Source organism: Poecile atricapillus, chromosome Z (genome assembly GCF_030490865.1).
Source record: "Poecile atricapillus isolate bPoeAtr1 chromosome Z, bPoeAtr1.hap1, whole genome shotgun sequence".
Classification (NCBI taxonomy): Eukaryota; Metazoa; Chordata; class Aves; order Passeriformes; family Paridae; genus Poecile; species Poecile atricapillus.
In genome coordinates, this window is record NC_081289.1 from 66612033 (window position 1) to 66629059 (window position 17027).

Here is a 17027-nt window from a genome sequence, read left to right on the forward strand (position 1 = left end):
TGATGCTGGGTTGATGGATACAGTCACCTGTTAGGAGGTAAACTGACCCCTGCTGATTTCTCAGGCACCTTTTGAAATTTAACAACACTGGAATAAGGGATTGAAAAAAAAAATGGGTAAAGACACTACTGATTCTTCGTATTTTTTTTTTTACCCTGATGGATATTTATAGAAGTGTAGACAAAGCAGAAGGACTTCAGCAGGGGGAGAGACAGCACTCTGACAAATGTGTTTCTAAGATGAAACTGAGTATTAATGTAATTAATTCTATGAACATAGGTGCCCAACTCCACTTTTGATTCTTGTTACTGCTCCTAATCCATGCCTTCCATTAATTTTTTTTTTGTGTGGAAAGTAGCAAGAGAATTTTTTAATGTGATGAATGAAGCTGATCACAGTCAGTAGCATCACCAACAATTTTGATTTTAACAGAGTGATGTTGTCATAAAGCCTGACCTTCCCCTGAGGAAACAAAGTCGTAAACACAATCAAGTATATGTGCTAAGGCTTAATCAATGCTTAGTGATGATGGAATGTAAAACCAAACATCCAAGGATAGAAATCGAATTGCATTATTACAGGAGGCTCAGGGGTTGAGAAACTACCCCATAAAACAAGAACAAAACTTGGTGGCTTGAAGAGCCTGCAGAAATAGTCTTAAAAATTAATCTGTGAGTCAGGATTCCAAAGGACTCTGGAAGCTGTGGAGCACATGTGTCCATGCATGGCTCCCCTCCTTTTTAACCAACTCTGTTCAGATGCAATTACTTCTGCTACCAAAGTGCTCCCAGCCATGGGAGGGGACACGTTTCATTTGTGACACTTTGATGCTGGATTTGCCAACAATAACTCACCATTTTCCTGGTTTAGCCATTTACTATTGCTGCAGATAAAGTAACTCAGACCACTCTGATACTGACTGTATCCTATGTTTCTGTGATCAAGAATTTTTCATCTGTTTTTTTCTCAACTGTTCACTTCTCAGTTTCATTTAAACAAGGTGTTTTTCTTCTGTCATTACATACTTAGCAGGTAGTTTTAATATTTGTGTCATATTTCTGTCATATCAAAATTGTTCTATCAAACCTAAACTATGAAAATCACAGCACTTATTTCTGAGTTAATCCAGTCTTTTTCAACCAGGAGTTAGGAATCTGGAGGACACATTCTTTATAGTACCTCAATAATCCTGTCCATTACATCACTTAATTTATAGCAGTGTTAACAGAAAAATCAATAAACATTATTTCTAAAATGTCAGGGATGTTAATAGTGTGATTTAAAAAAGGAGAAAGAGTCAAAACTCTGAACAGAACACGTTGATATAGTGTTGTAGAGGCACATCTTGCTGAAAATGTGATAGGGAGGATTTAAATCATTACAGCTCAGTCATTTTGAAAAATGTGGTAAGGTAGCTATTCTTAGACATACAAATCTTTCTTGCCATATTGTGGGATTTTGCTAAGTGGGGGAGGCTGTATACAGTATTTCTTAACAGAAGGTTGCTAGGATCGCTCCTAACGAATTTGAGTTGCATCAACAGTTGCTATGGATCCCCTGCTAATATTTTTGGAAAATTATTAGTACAACTTCCTGAGAAAAGGGAGTCTTACCAGTAGAGGCTGGAATGCTATTTGACAGGGGGAAGTGACAAGGATGGCAGAGATGGGTGGGTATTTCCCACTGAAATCCTCTGCAATGTGTTGAACTCCTGGGGTTTAAATGAACCTGTAGTATTGTACAAGCTACCAAGGAGGTTTTATTTTAAAACTAGCCACTGATTAATAATGTTCACCTGCCCTACAGTTTAGTCATGCTTTTCCCCATGAGATTTCATGGACAATAATCTAATCCAACTAATTTCATAGAGGGGGAACACCAAATAATGAACTAGTACTAAAAGCAGAGTAAATACAGAATTTAATGGCTAAGCAGCTGACAGATGTGCAGCTGATGGCACCTAGGACTTGTGGGAGGCATTTGACACTGTCTGATGTGGCATCCTTGTCTGTGAGTTGCAGAGCCATGGGTTTGGTGGATGAACCCCTGGGTGGGATGGGGCTGGGTGGTCACACTTGGGGTCAGTGAGTCGATGTCCAGGTGGAGACCAGGGATGAGAGGTGGGACCATGGGGAGCTCATGGAGCTGAGCAGGGCCTGGGTCAGGGCAGTCCCAGGCACCAGCATGGGCTGGGCTGGGCAGAAGGAGCAGCCCTGGAGGAGCCCTGGGAGCCCAAAGGTGCTGGGCTGAGCCCCAGCGTGGGCAGCAGGGCAGGGGGGATTGTGCCCCTCTGCCCCTCAGCTGAGACCCCACCTGCAGAGCTGCCCCAGCCCGGGCCCGGCACAGGGAGCAGCTGGAGCTGCTGCAGCCAGCCCAGAGGAGGCTCCAGGATGAGCAGAGGGACGGAGCAGCTCTGCTGCCAGGAAAGGCTGCCACAGCTGCCATTGCTCAGCCCGGACAGGAGAAGCTTTGGCCTCAGCTCCCTGTGGCCTCGCAGGGCCCGAAGGAGCTGCAGGAAAGGTGGAGAGAGACAATTGCCAAGGGCTGCAGGAATTGCCAGGAGCCAGGGAATGGCTGCCAGTGGCAGAGGGCAGGGCTGGATGGGATCTTGGGCAGGAATTGTTCCCTGGCAGGGTGGGCAGGCCCTGGCACAGGGTGCCCAGAGCAGCTGGGGCTGCCCCTGGATCCCTGGCAGTGCCCAAGGCCAGGCTGGACATTGGAGCTTGGAGCTCCTGGGACACTGGGAGCTGGCCCTGCCATGGCTGGGGTGGGATGGGATCAACTTCCAGGTCTCTTCCAACCCAAACCATTCCAGGATTCTATAATAATTTACATGCAGAGATAAAAAGCAATATGAAGTTCCCTGTCAGTTTCTTGGGCATTATTCAGGACAGACTTTCAAGTCCCAGTACTCTTGTTATTTGAGTTGTTCTGAAATGACAATTCAATAATATTTTCCATGTAGACTCGTAATTAATCAAACAAATTACAGTGTAATAGTATTGATTCTCTTGATTATTTTCTATTTCCTTGGAAAAATCTGTTTCAGTGCTGTGCACTGCATTTATGGATAATTTATCTAGCAGTGGTTCTGCTTCCAGAGAGCTTCCCAAGCAGGGATTTGTGGAGTAAGTTGTAAAAGCATGTTCCCTGCCTGGTCTGGCATTTCTCCTTGTAAGTGAGGTGAGTTCTCTTCTGTCTTCCCCCCACCATGACCTCTGGCCATTCAATTCTGGAATGAAAATGCCTACTGAATATTCTCCCCTTGTGGAAAAATCCTAAATTACACAACAGCATTGACTGCACAGTGTGAAAGAAGTGAGGATCATGTGTGATGCACTCTGGTACATTTGAAAGGCCACTGGAGTGGCCAACAGGCATTGTAAACCATATTATTTTCTTACTTTATTAATAAAAAAAAGCATTTTAAGTGCTGCTGAAATGGGAGTTAGGTATCTGTGCTAACAGAAAGCAGTTTATACCTAAGCACCTGCACTCTCGAGTGGTGGCAGCAGATGGTGTCAGCAGTTCAAAAGCATTTAGACAAATTCATGAGGCCACTTGTCCATAAATGGATGCAAAATTACCTGGCAGGAGTGTGTTCTCCAGTGCCCATGGAGCAGATCTGCTGGAGCAGTGCAGGGGGAGTGAAGCACAGAGTGAGCCCAGGTTTGTGCCATTCCAGCAGGAGCCACTGCTGGAATCCCTGGGACTATGGGATGAACCCTTTCAGGCCACTTGTGTCAAATCCCAGTGGGTTTGGGGTTGGGTTGGTTTTTTTTTCCCCCCTTATAATTTTTTAATCAGGGTAGGAAATCTGTCTCCAGAGTCTTTTCCATACTTCCACAGCTTGTTGGATCGTTAGTTTTGCACCTTAGATGAATCTCATAACTTAAGAACAGATTTTAAATAGTAATTAATTAAGAGTATATGCTACATAACTAAAATGGTGACAACTGAATTAATCTACTTTTGGCAAGCATGGAAGAAGAATCATCTGTTTATTTTCTTAGGAAAATGGCTGAGATGCCATTTCTTGACAATATAAGTATGGACCTGCCAATTTTTAAGTATAAAGTTTTCTTGAAAAATCCCAAATGCATAAGTTACGTGCTTGTGAGGAGCTTTAAAGCCTTAAAAGAAGCTTGTTAAGCTTTAGAAACAGGCCTAAGTGTCACTTAGTGCTTTGATTCCGCCTGTTCTTAAAATTAATAATTCAAACATTATTTTTTACATATATAAAATATGTGATTATAGATTAGCAGTGTTGGCTATTCTTGATGACTGTTTTGCTTGTCCTGAATTACCTCTCCTTTCAGGGACCTTGTGTTAGCTATTTAATACCTTTAATGTAATAATAAAGTTATAAAATGTAAAAAGTAATCACCACCTCTTCAAAACTGTAAATACTCTAGAATCGGGCAGAATTGGGGCATAAAATATAAATTACAGAATCACAGAATGGTTTGGTTTGGAAGGCACCCTCGTTGGGATCCATGATGGATTTGAAGCAGCAGATGCAAAGTGGTAGGCGTGGTTCATCTCAGAGAAATTCTGGCTGTGTTACGGGTCCTTGTATTTCTGTGCTGTAGGATCTGCCAAAGCATCTCTGCTTTCCTTGGGAAAACGTAGCCATTTAATTGCCTTTTCAGCCTGGACTTGGTATTTGATGGAAGAAGGATGGGATCCAGCTTAATTGGGGGCGTGGTGTTGGAAGTAGTGAAAGTGTTAATAAAAATATCATCTCTGAAGTTGGTTGTGGGTCTCTGGCAGCACACGGGGAACAGGGACATTAAATCACGGGGGCAACTGCAACTGCTCACCTGCAAAGAGCTGGAGTGTAAATCAAAGCCCTCTGCAGCCTCCTCCCACATGGACAGGCTCAGTAGCCACAGGAACCTCCTTTTTGGGGCTGGTTTGCACTTTGTCTCCTCAGGGTCTGGGGAAACTTGCCTCAGTTATGCCAGTAGGATGACTTGTCTGGCTGTGAATTGAGGTCAGTGACCATAAATACATTATCTGTCCCAAGTCACAGAACCCCAGACTGGTTTGGGTTGGGAGGGACCTGAAAGTTGATCCCATCCCACCCCAGCCATGGCAGGGCCAGCTCCCAGTGTCCCAGGAGCTCCCAGCCCCAATGTCCAGCCTGGCCTTGGGCACTGCCAGGGATCCAGGGGCAGCCCCAGCTGCTCTGGGAATTCTATCCCAGCCCCTGTCCACCCTGCCAGGGAACAATTCCTGCCCAAGATCCAGCATAAACCTAAGTCATGGAGATGGAGAAGCCCTGTACAAATTACTGTGCTACCAACAGCTTTATTACTGTGATTTACACCTTCTGTCAGGATTGTAAAAATTCCCCATGTCCTTACAGCTCCTTAATGTTGTGCTTGCAACATAGTGATTCCATAGTAATAGAGTTTCCATTGTGGCAATCCCATTATTAGAGGAAAATCCCTTTGACCTCAGGTTCCACACGTTTGAAGTTCCATGTCTGCAGTTACTGTTCTGGCTGTGGGACTCAGGGTCAGTCTGAAGAGAGGAATATCCCTGCCTTCTTTCTGAGTGTGTAGGGTTGGATTATATTAACAAGGAAGTTATTATTGATGTGTGTGAGAAAATAAGGAATGAAAAAGAAGATTGACCATGAATTCCAAAACATAAATTACTTGTGGTATAATCTTGAGTGAAGAATTTTTACTTAAACCCAGCCATTTGTTTCAGTAAGTTTGGTCAGAAATTGGGAGGAAGGGGAAAACTTGTATCCTCTTTATTAATTGCATCACTATTTCCTTTTCCTAAATGGAGGAGATTATGGGGGCCATGTTTTATTAATTCTGCCTTCTTTTTCTGGCCTGGTGGTTGGGGTTTTGAACACTGCTGGGAAAATGTCTGGAATAGTTGACACCAGCTATGGTGTTCGCTGGTAGGATCCTGCACAAAATTTTTGACACCCCTGTGTGAATTTATTTTTGCAAAGCAACATCATGCAAACCAGGTGGGGGAAGAGACAGCTTCAGGCACAAATCCCCTGGACTATCATCAATGGAGAGACCATAAATGTTGTGATGGATGCTTGAAGGCATTTTAATGTAGCACTGGAGAAAATAGAAGCCATTACCTCTGGAAGAGCTCCAGTTATGACAGAGAAAATAAATGGTGCTGTTACAAGAGATGTACTGACAACAAAATTCCTGCTGGCTGGGGAGGAGAGCAGCAGAGCATGGTACAGAAACCTACAGACAATTACCCGTTATCGAAGTAATGTTTATTTTTGGTTTAAATCCGACATGGAGACTGCTTGATAAAATGACTTAATCCAATCTGATGGAAGTTTAGTCTTAATTATACTTGTGCTTGGGAACTGCCCAGTGTTTGCCACTGCTCAGATCAGTGTTGTGACATTTCCCTGCTCAGCAGCTGTGTGTGGAGGGCTGTACCTGCACAGGCACTGAACAGAGAGCTCTGCTCGTTCACACCCAGCCTGGGATGGCATTCCTGAGTAAACCAGGTTCAGGAGCCAGGGAATGGCTGCCAGTGGCAGAGGGCAGGGCTGGATGGGATCTTGGGCAGGAATTGTTCGCTGGCAGGGTGGGCAGGCCCTGGCACAGGGTGCCCAGAGCAGCTGGGGCTGCCCCTGGATCCCTGGCAGTGCCCAAGGCCAGGCTGGACATTGGGGCTGGGAGCTCCTGGGACACTGGGAGCTGGCCCTGCCGTGCCTGGGGTGGGAATGGGGGGGCTTTGGGGTCCCTTCCAACCCAAACCATTCCAGGACTTTGTGATTAATATTCAGTCTACCCCAGGGAGCATTTCATGTCTTTCATCCATCTCTCTCCCCCACATTTTTTTAATGGGAGGAGTTGGGGCAGCAGTACAGCAGCAGGCACAGAACATCCTCACACATTTTTCCTGCATCACCTGTGAGAGAGGTCTTTACAGAAAATAAATGAAGCAACATTTTGAGCTTCCAGATTCAGCAGAGCTGGGGCCTGCCTGTGAAAGTAGTCCTTCCCCATCCCAGATGGGTCGGACTCACAGGGATATGCAGATGTGTGATGGATTGCAGCGTGTGGTGCTGGACAGGCACTGCTGTAAATCAGCCTCATAGCTAGATAGATCCAAAATCATAGACAGATCCAAGAAAATAATGCTGTTGATTTCAAATAAACTGTGTGTCAGAGTATTGCTGCCCAGAAGAGTTGTGGGCAACCTGCAAATGGGTTCTTTCAGTACAATGCCAGCGAGTGCTTGTGGGAATTGACTTGCAACTCTCACACCGCCCTGGTGCATGACTGACTGGAAAAAGATTAATTGTAAACAAGACGTGGGATGATTCTTATATATTGTTTCTCAAAACTGTTTCGGGTTTTTTTCTTCATGAAGCCCCAGTAGGACTCTATATTTTTTTTGGTGTAGCTGGCACCAGGCAAGACTAGATGAAGGGTAGAATTGCTGCCCTAGTATTTTGCTCAGGATACATTTCAGTGCATGTGGAATGTCATCGTTCTGCCAGGTAAGTGCAGCAGGCAGTGAACTGATGCTAATGAAGCTGATGCAGCACAAACTTTGACTCATTTTCACCCTTTTGACAGTGTTTGAGAAGGACTTGGGGTTCATTCCACCACACACACGCACACACCCACACCCCACCCTCTCTCAGGGCAGGCTGGGGGCCTGGCAGTGAGAGTCTCTGTAGCCCATTACCAATTCTGAAATCATCCAGGGCTTTGATAACTCCTGCATTTTTATTGGCAGCATCCCCAGGCCGCCTGCTCAGAGCTGCTGTGTCAGGGTTTAACCTTGAGTGTACAGCAGAGCCTCACAGGATGCCATTGTCTACAGGATTTGGAATGCAGCATTTGAACCAGAGCTGATGCTCTCAGAGTATTTTCCCTGATGCTCCACAAGCTTCTCATCCCCACCTCAGCCTTTTCCCTTTCTAAAGGCAGCTCCTTAATGGCTCTTGGCTCAGGATTTCTCTTGGCCTCTTGTACCTTTGTGGTTTTCCTGCCAGTGTGTGACACATTCCTGTCTTTTGAGTAGCATGGAATTCCTGTGTTTGGGAATGTTTTCAGTGCCACTCTGTTGTCATATTGTAAGAAGAGGAAGGACTAAAAGAAGATGTAGAATGTAAAAGTAATAGACTATTTTAAAAATCAAGTCTGGCCTTTGTGTATCGCTCACTGGTAGTTTGCTGAAGCAAGAAATGCAGAGCAAAATCAAATCCTGGGGGTCAGGATGGTTGGGAATAACTTCAGGCTGAATATTCAGCTTTGGAATTACCTTCATGCCTTGTTCAGACAGCTGAGTCACTTAAACCCAGGTTACTTCTCTCTTCTTTCTGGGGGTTTGTGCTGCCTCTCACACTCATCTCCCATGTAAGAGAAATTGCTGAAATTTTTTTCACAATTTACTTTTAAAATTTTTTTTATTTTGCGTAATAATTTTGTAAATATTATTAACTATTTATTTTTTCCTGTCTTTAAGGTATTCCATTGACATGATGCATGTATTTTCTGGAATTATTTGGAGGCTTAAGTTAATTTGAGCAGATATTAAAGGGGGGGGGGGTTAATTCAAAATACTGCTCTTTCTCAAAGGAAAAACTGCATCAATTCACTTTTGACAACAGCAGATGGTAGCATTCTTATGCAAGTTATCTGTTTGCAGTGTGACACAAAGCTTTCTGAACACTCTTTTTTGTATATTCTGAAGCTTCTGGGAGTTTTTTAAAGTTCTCTTAGACTTAAAGGGATTGATCCTCGTGAGAACATTTTCAGCATCAGAACCAAGTGGAAGTTAAAGCCACCTTGGGAGCACTTCATTCTCCTCCCTTCCTTCCAAAACAGAACCATGTCTATTTCCCAACACCAGCCTGAGGAGATAGCAGGGCTCAGGGTCCTTGAAAACCCTTTTTTCTGAGGGGAAGGGGTTTTATGTGTTCCATTTGATCAGAATGTGGTTTACACAGCAGCTTTGACTCTCCACAACCGGTTAATGCTGATACAGTAACTTGAGTTACTTTCACAAACCATTAGATTTTAACTCAAATAGTAGCATAGCCTCATTGCTGATCTTATTTCCCATTCAACAGAGGAGAATATATATTAATGATGTGTAATATATACAGTATATATTAATTTGTCATGACTGTGATAGGAAGAGCAATCTGAGATAAGATTCTGAAGTGAGGAAAGTTGCATCAGGGGCTGATTGTACCCTGCCTTGTCTTTTCCACATGCACATGATGGTTTTTCTGGTTTTCTCTTCTATGACAAAGCAAATTTTGTTCCCTCTTAGGAGCACCCCATCCTTGGGCAGCCTTTCTTTGTCCTGCACCCCTGTCGAACCAATGAATTCATCTCTGCTGTGCTGGGGAGCTCACAGGAGCACCACAGGTGAGGGGCACTGCTGGGCCTTGCAAGGCTTCATGCAACACAGGTAAAGTCAGTCAGCTGCAGGATGGAAATGACCAAAGCTACTCCCTTGGTCCAGGCAGAATAACATTTCTGTATTGTCACTTGAGGCTGGAAAATTAAAATACATTTGTGATAGGAAAAATGAAGGAATAGCCCCATCTGAAGTGGTTTTGTGACTGTTGAGTCTGTCTGTGTTTCAGAAAAGGCTGGGATAATATATTTATGGTGCTTTTTTTTTGTCTTTTTTTCCCCCTAGACATACAAATTACATCATTCTGTGGCTCAGTACCGTAGGCCCAGTTGTGGGCCTGAATCTGCCTTTGAGTTACGCAAAAGCGGCATCTGAGCAGAGCACAGATTTGGCTGAAAGGTAAGAGAAAAGGAAGGCATCCTTTCCTCTCCCATCCCCCTGTTCCAAAGGTCAGGTGGATAAATGGCAGAACCATTACCTCCTCCTTTGAAGCTCTTGGTTCAGTTAATTTAGGACTCACTTTCAGTGCTTTGCAATGAGAATTTATGCAGAGAGAGGTGCTCAGCCCATTGCTGACACCCTTCAGGTCCCTGGTGTCCTGGGGTCTCTCTCTGGTGTGGAGAAGTGTTTTATATTGGTTCCCCCAGCACAGGGTTGGGGGTCTGGCAGAACTGCTGCAAGGATTCTATTTTAACTCCTTTGTGTTTGCTGTCGCCTCTCCAGAGCCCAGAGCTGAAGGACTGGGAGTGGTTAGGCTGTGATAAAGCTGCTGCAGACTTCCCTAGGGATGAAGCTGGAGGATCCTTCCTGGCTGGTTAGCCATGCCAGAGTGGAAATGATTGCTGATGGCTCTTTCCCGGGCCAGGACTCGCCACTGATGATGGTGGGAATTGGCTGCTGCTGTGGAAACACCTCCCCAGCACCACCCAGACCTCATCACCTGCCTCCTGTGCCCTTGGTGAGGCTGCACACAGATGCACAAGCCGAGTTGTTGGATGTACTGAACTTACCCCTAGAAGATCTGCACCGTCTGTGGGGCAGAAAATTCAATATAAACACAGAAAAATTCCCATGGGATGTGGTGTGAGCTTGTGGCAGCCAGGGTATGGGCTGAGACTGCTTCACCTGAGAGCCACCTTCTCCACCAGAGCCTGGTGAGGAACCAGCCCACAGAACATCCTCATCCTGGGAATATCCCACATGTCACACCTCCTTAGGGAGCCAGCGGGGTCAGGACTGTGACAGGCAGAGCCCTTGGAGCCTGAGTGCAATGAGCACGTCCAGCTCTGGAGCTCAGGAGCCTGGAGCAGCCGTGTGGGAACATCTGGCTCTGTCGTGCTCCGCTGCCTGCCAGGGAAGCTCTCCGTGCCCCCTGGGAGCTGCTGCTCTTCCCAATTAGTGTTTCTCCTTGTAGTTGTGGTTGCTCACAGGTTTGCTCCCTACCCTGCACTGCTTCTGCAGCCTCCCCTGACAGCTGTTGGCTTTTGGGGAATTGCCTGGCGGTGCTGCCACTGAGAACCGGGTTATGAGGAACTTCCCTACCACCCATCCTGGCTTCTCTCCCCATTTTATTTGCAGTGTAAAACGGAGCAGCTGACATTGAAACACAGATTTTACTTTGCACATGCAGCAATTGTCACTTGCACACAGAGCCTAGTGAGTGCCACGTCAGAGCTGGGAGTGTGAAGTGCATCCAGATCCTGGTTTTTCAGATTATGTTTTTAACTTACTTGTCATTGGTGGATGTGGAATACAGAGTGCAGTCCTTCAAATTCCATTGCTGGGGAGTTTGTTTGCCAGCCATTTGGAATTAATAATGAAAGCACATTGTTTATTTTGTTCTGCACCCTAACAACCTTTCTGAAAAGCTATTTTTCCCATGTAAGATTTACAAAATATGGCCTGCAGCTACATTATTTTTTTTTAACACTTTTGGTAACACATGCTTGAAATTTGCATCCACAGTTCATTTGAAAATTTAAGTGAGACTTAGATAGGAGGAAGAATCAACAAAAAGAGGTAACAGCAGGTTCAGGAGCTGTTGAATGTTCACCCCTGCTCTGTGATCTTCTCTTGTGATACCCTGCAACAGAAGAATAGAAGCACTCAGCCTTCAAAATGTGGAATTTATTGTAAAAAAAATAAATAGTTTCATTTTACATGGAAAAAGTCTCAACACCCTTGGTTTCTACCTTAATTTAGTATTTGCAAACAGAGAAGAGGATCATTTGACCAGGGCATTACACATTGTACTGGGCTCAAACAACGAGGTGACAGCACAGTGTCTCATCAGTATCAATGTTTCCCTGAAATTTGGCTGGAAAACCCAAATTCAGCTTGGCTTGTACAAATACATGGAGTTTAGATAGAGAAACAAATACAGGCTAACAAAAATATTTGTGACCAAGGAGATAAGTAAGCCCATTTGGATATCTCCTTTTTAATGGCTGGGGTGGGAGATAGGCACCCAATTTCCTATTTACATTTATGCCTTAATGAGAAAATTATGTGTGTGTGTATATATATATATATATACACATATATATATATATACACATATATACATACATACATACATATATATATATATATACACACATATATATATATATACTTAAAACAAGGGTATTGCAGCACTGTTTTGTGATTATATTTTATTTTGGAATTCATTATTTAGTAAAACTGTTGAAGATCCTTAGACCTGAGCTTCGGTTTTGTCTACATGCATTGTCTGAACTCCTAGCAAGGAGAAAATTTCCAGTTTAGATTTGTAAATTCGCTCAGTTGTTCATCTCTGCTAATCTGGGAAGACACATCAAGGGAGGTTCTTCACTTCTGGGGGTTTCTGGTAAGAGAGAACAGTCTCATACCTGCCCTGGGCTGCCAGAATCATCAGGAGGAATTAATTTTATGTGTTCACCTAAGCCAAAAAATGTGTTTTTCTGCAGGATGCAGTCGGTAGCCACATACATAATCCCTCATTTGTGTCAGCATGATCAGGTAAGAATTTAACACCCTGCCAGGAGATTTGAGGTTGCCTGGCTTTGGTTACTAACAGGAGCATTCTTTTCCACACAGGAAATGTGGAGCTACTTAATTACAGCTAAATCCAGTCAAGTCATCAATTCTTGCTGCATCTCCATGAATTTTAGTGAAAACTTTCTCAATAACTTTTTTTCCCCCCCCACCTCTTTGCGGGTTTCATGAGTCTGTTTGGACATCTGTATTTATATTGCAGAGATACAAATTCAGTCCCAGCACAAAGGAAGGACGATTGCTCTTCCCTCTGAATGGTGGAGTTACAATTATTTCCTCAAAAATACTCTCTTCTAGAGAACAGCGTGGGTATGGGTATTTATACCTATTTTTAGTAGCATGTACGCTTTTAAAAGTGTTTCAAGGAATTTAGTGCATTTTTGAGCAGTAAATTATTACCACCTAGAATAAAAAAAAAAAAAAAAAAAAAGAAAAAAAAGCCTGAAGCTGAGAGCTGCAAAAGCAACCCTGTATTGAGTGCTCAGGATTAGGAAGGTGTCACACAAGTTGTTATCTCTTGGATTTCATTAAAATCTTAAAAAACCCTGTGCCACAAGGAAGCTTTCAGTTCTTCACCTGAGAGCTTGTTGTAGCTGTCACCTCCTGAAGACAAATTCACCTTAAGGCAGAGGGGATTTCACTGCTGTGTTTGAACAGAGAATGGATTTACAGAGCACCCTCTTAATGCCTTCCTCAAGTGTGTTACAAAACAAAATCTTCTCTTGTGGCAGCGTTCTTATTCAGTCAGGTATTGCTGGTGACAGGTGGTTGGCCAACTGCTTTAGTAAGTGAAAATATTAATTAGCTTTGGTGATGAGATGGAAAACATGACCAGTCCTGGATTCTCCTCTGTTTTGGAGCATTTTGGGTTACGTAACACGTTTATTAGGCTTAAAACCCCTCTGGTAGCACTTTGGTGATGTTTGGCTCGAGTTCTTCCGGCAGTGCCCAGGAATGACAAGCTATTCCTGGGCACTGGCACAATCACAGAATCACAGGTGAGTGGGAGGAGATCTCAGAGCCCACCCATTCCCATCCCAGGCACGGCAGGGCCAGCTCCCAGTGTCCCAGGAGCTCCCAGCCCCAATGTCCAGCCTGGCCTTGGGCACTGCCAGGGATCCAGGGGCAGCCCCAGCTGCTCTGGGCACCCTGTGCCAGGGCCTGCCCACCCTGCCAGGGAACAATTCCTGCCCAAGATCCCATCCAGCCCTGCCCTCTGCCACTGGCAGCCATTCCCTGGCTCCTGGCAATTCCTGCAGCCCTTGGCAATTGTCTCTCTCCACCTTTCCTGCAGCTCCTTCGGGCCCTGCGAGGCCACAGGGAGCTGAGGCCAAAGCTTCTCCTGTCCGGGCTGAGCAATGGCAGCTGTGGCAGCCTTTCCTGGCAGCAGAGCTGCTCCGTCCCTCTGCTCATCCTGGAGCCTCCTCTGGGCTGGCTGCAGCAGCTCCAGCTGCTCCCTGTGCCGGGCCCGGGCTGGGGCAGCTCTGCAGGTGGGGTCTCAGCTGAGGGGCAGAGGGGCACAATCCCCCCTGCCCTGCTGCCCACGCTGGGGCTCAGCCCAGCACCTTTGGGCTCCCAGGGCTCCTCCAGGGCTGCTCCTTTGCCCAGCCCAGCACAGGCTCTGCTCTCCTGCCCCTCCCGAGCTCCCGTTTGCCCGAATTTCCATTTCCTTTGTCAGAACACACGCGAGTTCTTGGCCGGAACATTTCCGCTTCAGCTCCCCGCTCCTGTCGCGACATCTGGTGGCGACACGGCCTCACGACAGCGCCCGCTCAATCCTGTGGAATCTGGAGCTCCAGAACTGCCAGGGGAGACAGTCCCCTGCCCTTCCGCCTCCCCCTGGAGTTTGACTGCACAGAACTTGGGGGAAGATTCTCAATGTATTCTTAGAGAATTGTCTGTATTTATAAATATGTAAGTTCCTATACAAATCAGTGAATTCCTTGAATCAGAGGCTTTCCCTCACCACGCAGACCAACTGCAGTTGTAACAAGGGAATTGTTCACTCAGACTCGACACGTTTTGAGGTTTTACTGCGTTAAGAAACCCCTGAAGGATGCACTGGAGAAATTCAGAGACAGCCCAGTCAGTGCAGGGTGTTGGTGTACTACAAACAGGGGTCTTCAAACTGGGCAAACTGCCCCAAAACAGCCACAGTTAATTTGTACCCAACACTAATTACACTCAGCTCTCTGGGTTGGGTGCAGCCACCCCATCAGGGCCCAAACCCCGTGAATTCTGTGCCTGTGCTCACAGATGAGAAAAGTGCTGCCACAAACGCCATCCCCAGCACTCCAGCCACCATTTCTGATGTGAGGCAGGCTCTTTGTCACAATTATACATTAAAATTCATGCTGCTCCTTGTCCCCTGAGGGAGTATTCCAATTCCTGATTAGTAATCCCAAAGGAACATTAGGGTTTGGGCTTTTTCTCTGGCCAGATCTAGGGAGAAATTTAATTTTATAGGAAATCTTAATTCTCCTATGGCAAGATCACTGTGACCACCCCACCTCCTCCTGCAGCATCCCCTGAAAAAGAAGCACAGAACTCCTTTAAAAGTATTTTATTGGTGTTCTTGTCAGAGTGGTGACGATTTACGACCTGGGTCTCTCCTTCTTGCCCTTGTAGAGGGCCAGCAGGGACACGTTGGCCACCTTGACCACCTTGAAGCGCACGCCTGGGATGTCCCCCACGGCGTGCCCCTTGCGCCCAAAGCCGGCCACCAGCACCTCGTCGTTCTCCTGTGGCAGGGACAGCGAGTGAGCCCCCAACACCTCCCCAGGGCTGCCAACACGCTGTGCCTGACCCAAACCCAGAAACCCAACCCCATCCCGTGAGTCACACCGTGATGCCGTCATTCACACCTTCCCCTCACCACATCCTGGGAAATTACCTCGATGAAGTTCAGGCAGCCATCGTTGGGCACAAAAGCTGTGATTTTTTTGCCGTTCTTAATAAGCTGCACCCTGACACATTTCCTGATGGCAGAGTTGGGCTGCTTGGCTTCGACCCCCCTGCAAGGGAAACCAACCGGCAAAGAAATCAGCGTGGCAGACCAGGAGGGGCATTAATTACCACAAAATCCACTTTTTAACCTTGTATTCAGTGTAAATTCTATCTGTATTTCAACAACTCTGAGCTGTTTAGAAGTACTGACTTAATACTCCATTAGTATTACACAATATATATTAATCTAAATGTATGTATGAATCCTTAAAATACCACTTTCTAAGCCAAACAGAAACTTAAATGACCTCCAGACTAATTCAGTAAAATTGTAAAAGCCTAAAACAACCGAAATCACAGAAAAGTGTCCCAAAACCAGAGCCTTGGCAGCCTAATTTATAAATTATTGAGGGGAAAATAAAGCAGAAGTAGGAAGGATGTATAACAGACAAACACAATTTTCCTTCCATTTGTGGTCAAAATCCTGATTATCCCTTATGCAAAAAAAATCTTGCTTTTTCCCTTATTTTTAACTTCCCTATTTTTTCATATTTTCCAAAATTTATTTTCTCTAATTCCTGTCAAAAATCCCCGTTTTCCCTCGTTTTTTTAAATACCCCACACATTTCTCATTTTGCTGTAACTCGTGCCAACCCCTTCTCCCATTTCTTTTAAACTATTTTTTGCCCAAGATCTTTATTTTTCCCACCATTTCTGGAAGAAATTCCTTGGTTTGTTTTTTTTTCTCCAATTTGTAGGAGAACGGAAAAAAACCACCTCAAATCCCTATTTTCCCCCCCAGCATCCGTGGTCGAGCTGCACCCCAGGTGGGCTCGGGGACGCCCATTCCAAGCGGGAGGAGCACCCACACTTTCTCCAGGACGATGCCCTTGGCGTGGGAAGCGCCCCCGAAGGGGTTGGCCTTCAGCGCCGTGCCCAAGTGCGCCTTCTTGTACTGCTTGTCGTGCCACTTCTGGTCCCGGCGGTGGCTGCGCAGCTTCCGAGCGGTGCGGAGGCCTCGGCACTTCCCTGCAGGACGAGACGGGGCCGGCGTGAGGAGGGGAAGGAGCCATGAGGGGGAAGGCGGCCTGAGGCCATGGCGGGCATGCGGCGGGTAATGGCGGCCGCGGCCTCACGGCCTGCAGCGCTGCCCGCACCGCACCGAGCCAGCTGCGGGCGGGCCCCCAGCGGCTTCGGAAGGCGGAGAGCACCGCCGGGGATCCCGCAGCCCCAGCCCCGGCCCCACTCCCGGCCCCGGCGCGGCGCGCCGCTCACCCATCTTCTCCGCGCGGCTGCCGAGCGAGAAAAGAGGGAGGAGAATCCGCGCCCGCCGCCTATAGCCGCGCCCGACAGGACCCCGCGGGCTGCCCGCGCCGCGCCTGACCCAAATATCGACCGGCACCGCGACGGACAGCCCGGCGAGCTTGGAGGTCGCCGGTTCGAGCCCCGGCAGGGCGCTGCAGGCAGGACCCCCGCCCGCTTGTAGCCCCGGGTTCGAGTCCTCGTGCCGCGGGTTCGTTCTGGCCTCGCAGAAAACTGGGGAGGAAAGTTTTGGAACCAGAGCTAGACACAGAAAACGGACACTGATTTATTGCCTCGCAGCGGGCTTGGGGGTGTCTCTCTGTCACCCGCACCGAGGTGCTCACTTCTGTAGATTA

The 17027-nt window shown here is 46.4% G+C and overlaps 2 protein-coding genes across 2 annotated transcripts in view; one reads left to right on the forward strand and one right to left on the reverse strand.

Moving 5' to 3' along the window:
* ATG10 (autophagy related 10) overlaps window positions 1–11604 on the forward strand; it is a 60753-nt gene extending 49149 nt beyond the window's left edge. The window contains exons 6-8 of the mRNA XM_058827114.1: window positions 9298–9395; window positions 9673–9786; window positions 10111–11604. Coding sequence (XP_058683097.1) covers window positions 9298–9395; window positions 9673–9786; window positions 10111–10123 — 225 coding nt within the window. The 3' untranslated portion in view covers window positions 10124–11604. The remainder of the gene's footprint in view (window positions 1–9297; window positions 9396–9672; window positions 9787–10110) is intronic.
* A 3367-nt stretch (window positions 11605–14971) lies between these two features.
* On the reverse strand, window positions 14972–16792 carry RPS23 (ribosomal protein S23). Its single transcript, XM_058827115.1, has 4 exons — window positions 16645–16792; window positions 16239–16398; window positions 15317–15437; window positions 14972–15164 (listed from the first exon to the last, which is right to left on the reverse strand). Exons 1-4 carry the CDS (start codon window positions 16646–16648, stop codon window positions 15018–15020), a joined length of 432 nt encoding a protein of 143 aa, XP_058683098.1. The 5' UTR covers window positions 16649–16792; the 3' UTR covers window positions 14972–15017.
* Between the last annotated feature and the right edge of the window lie 235 nt (window positions 16793–17027).

Coding starts and splice junctions, on each gene's coding strand:
- RPS23 (XM_058827115.1), bottom strand. Junction 15,438..16,238: donor GGCATCGTCCTGGAGAAAGT/GTGGGTGCTCCT, acceptor TTTCCCTTGCAG/GGGGGTCGAAGCCAAGCAGC. Junction 15,165..15,316: donor GCTGCCTGAACTTCATCGAG/GTAATTTCCCAG, acceptor TCCCTGCCACAG/GAGAACGACGAGGTGCTGGT.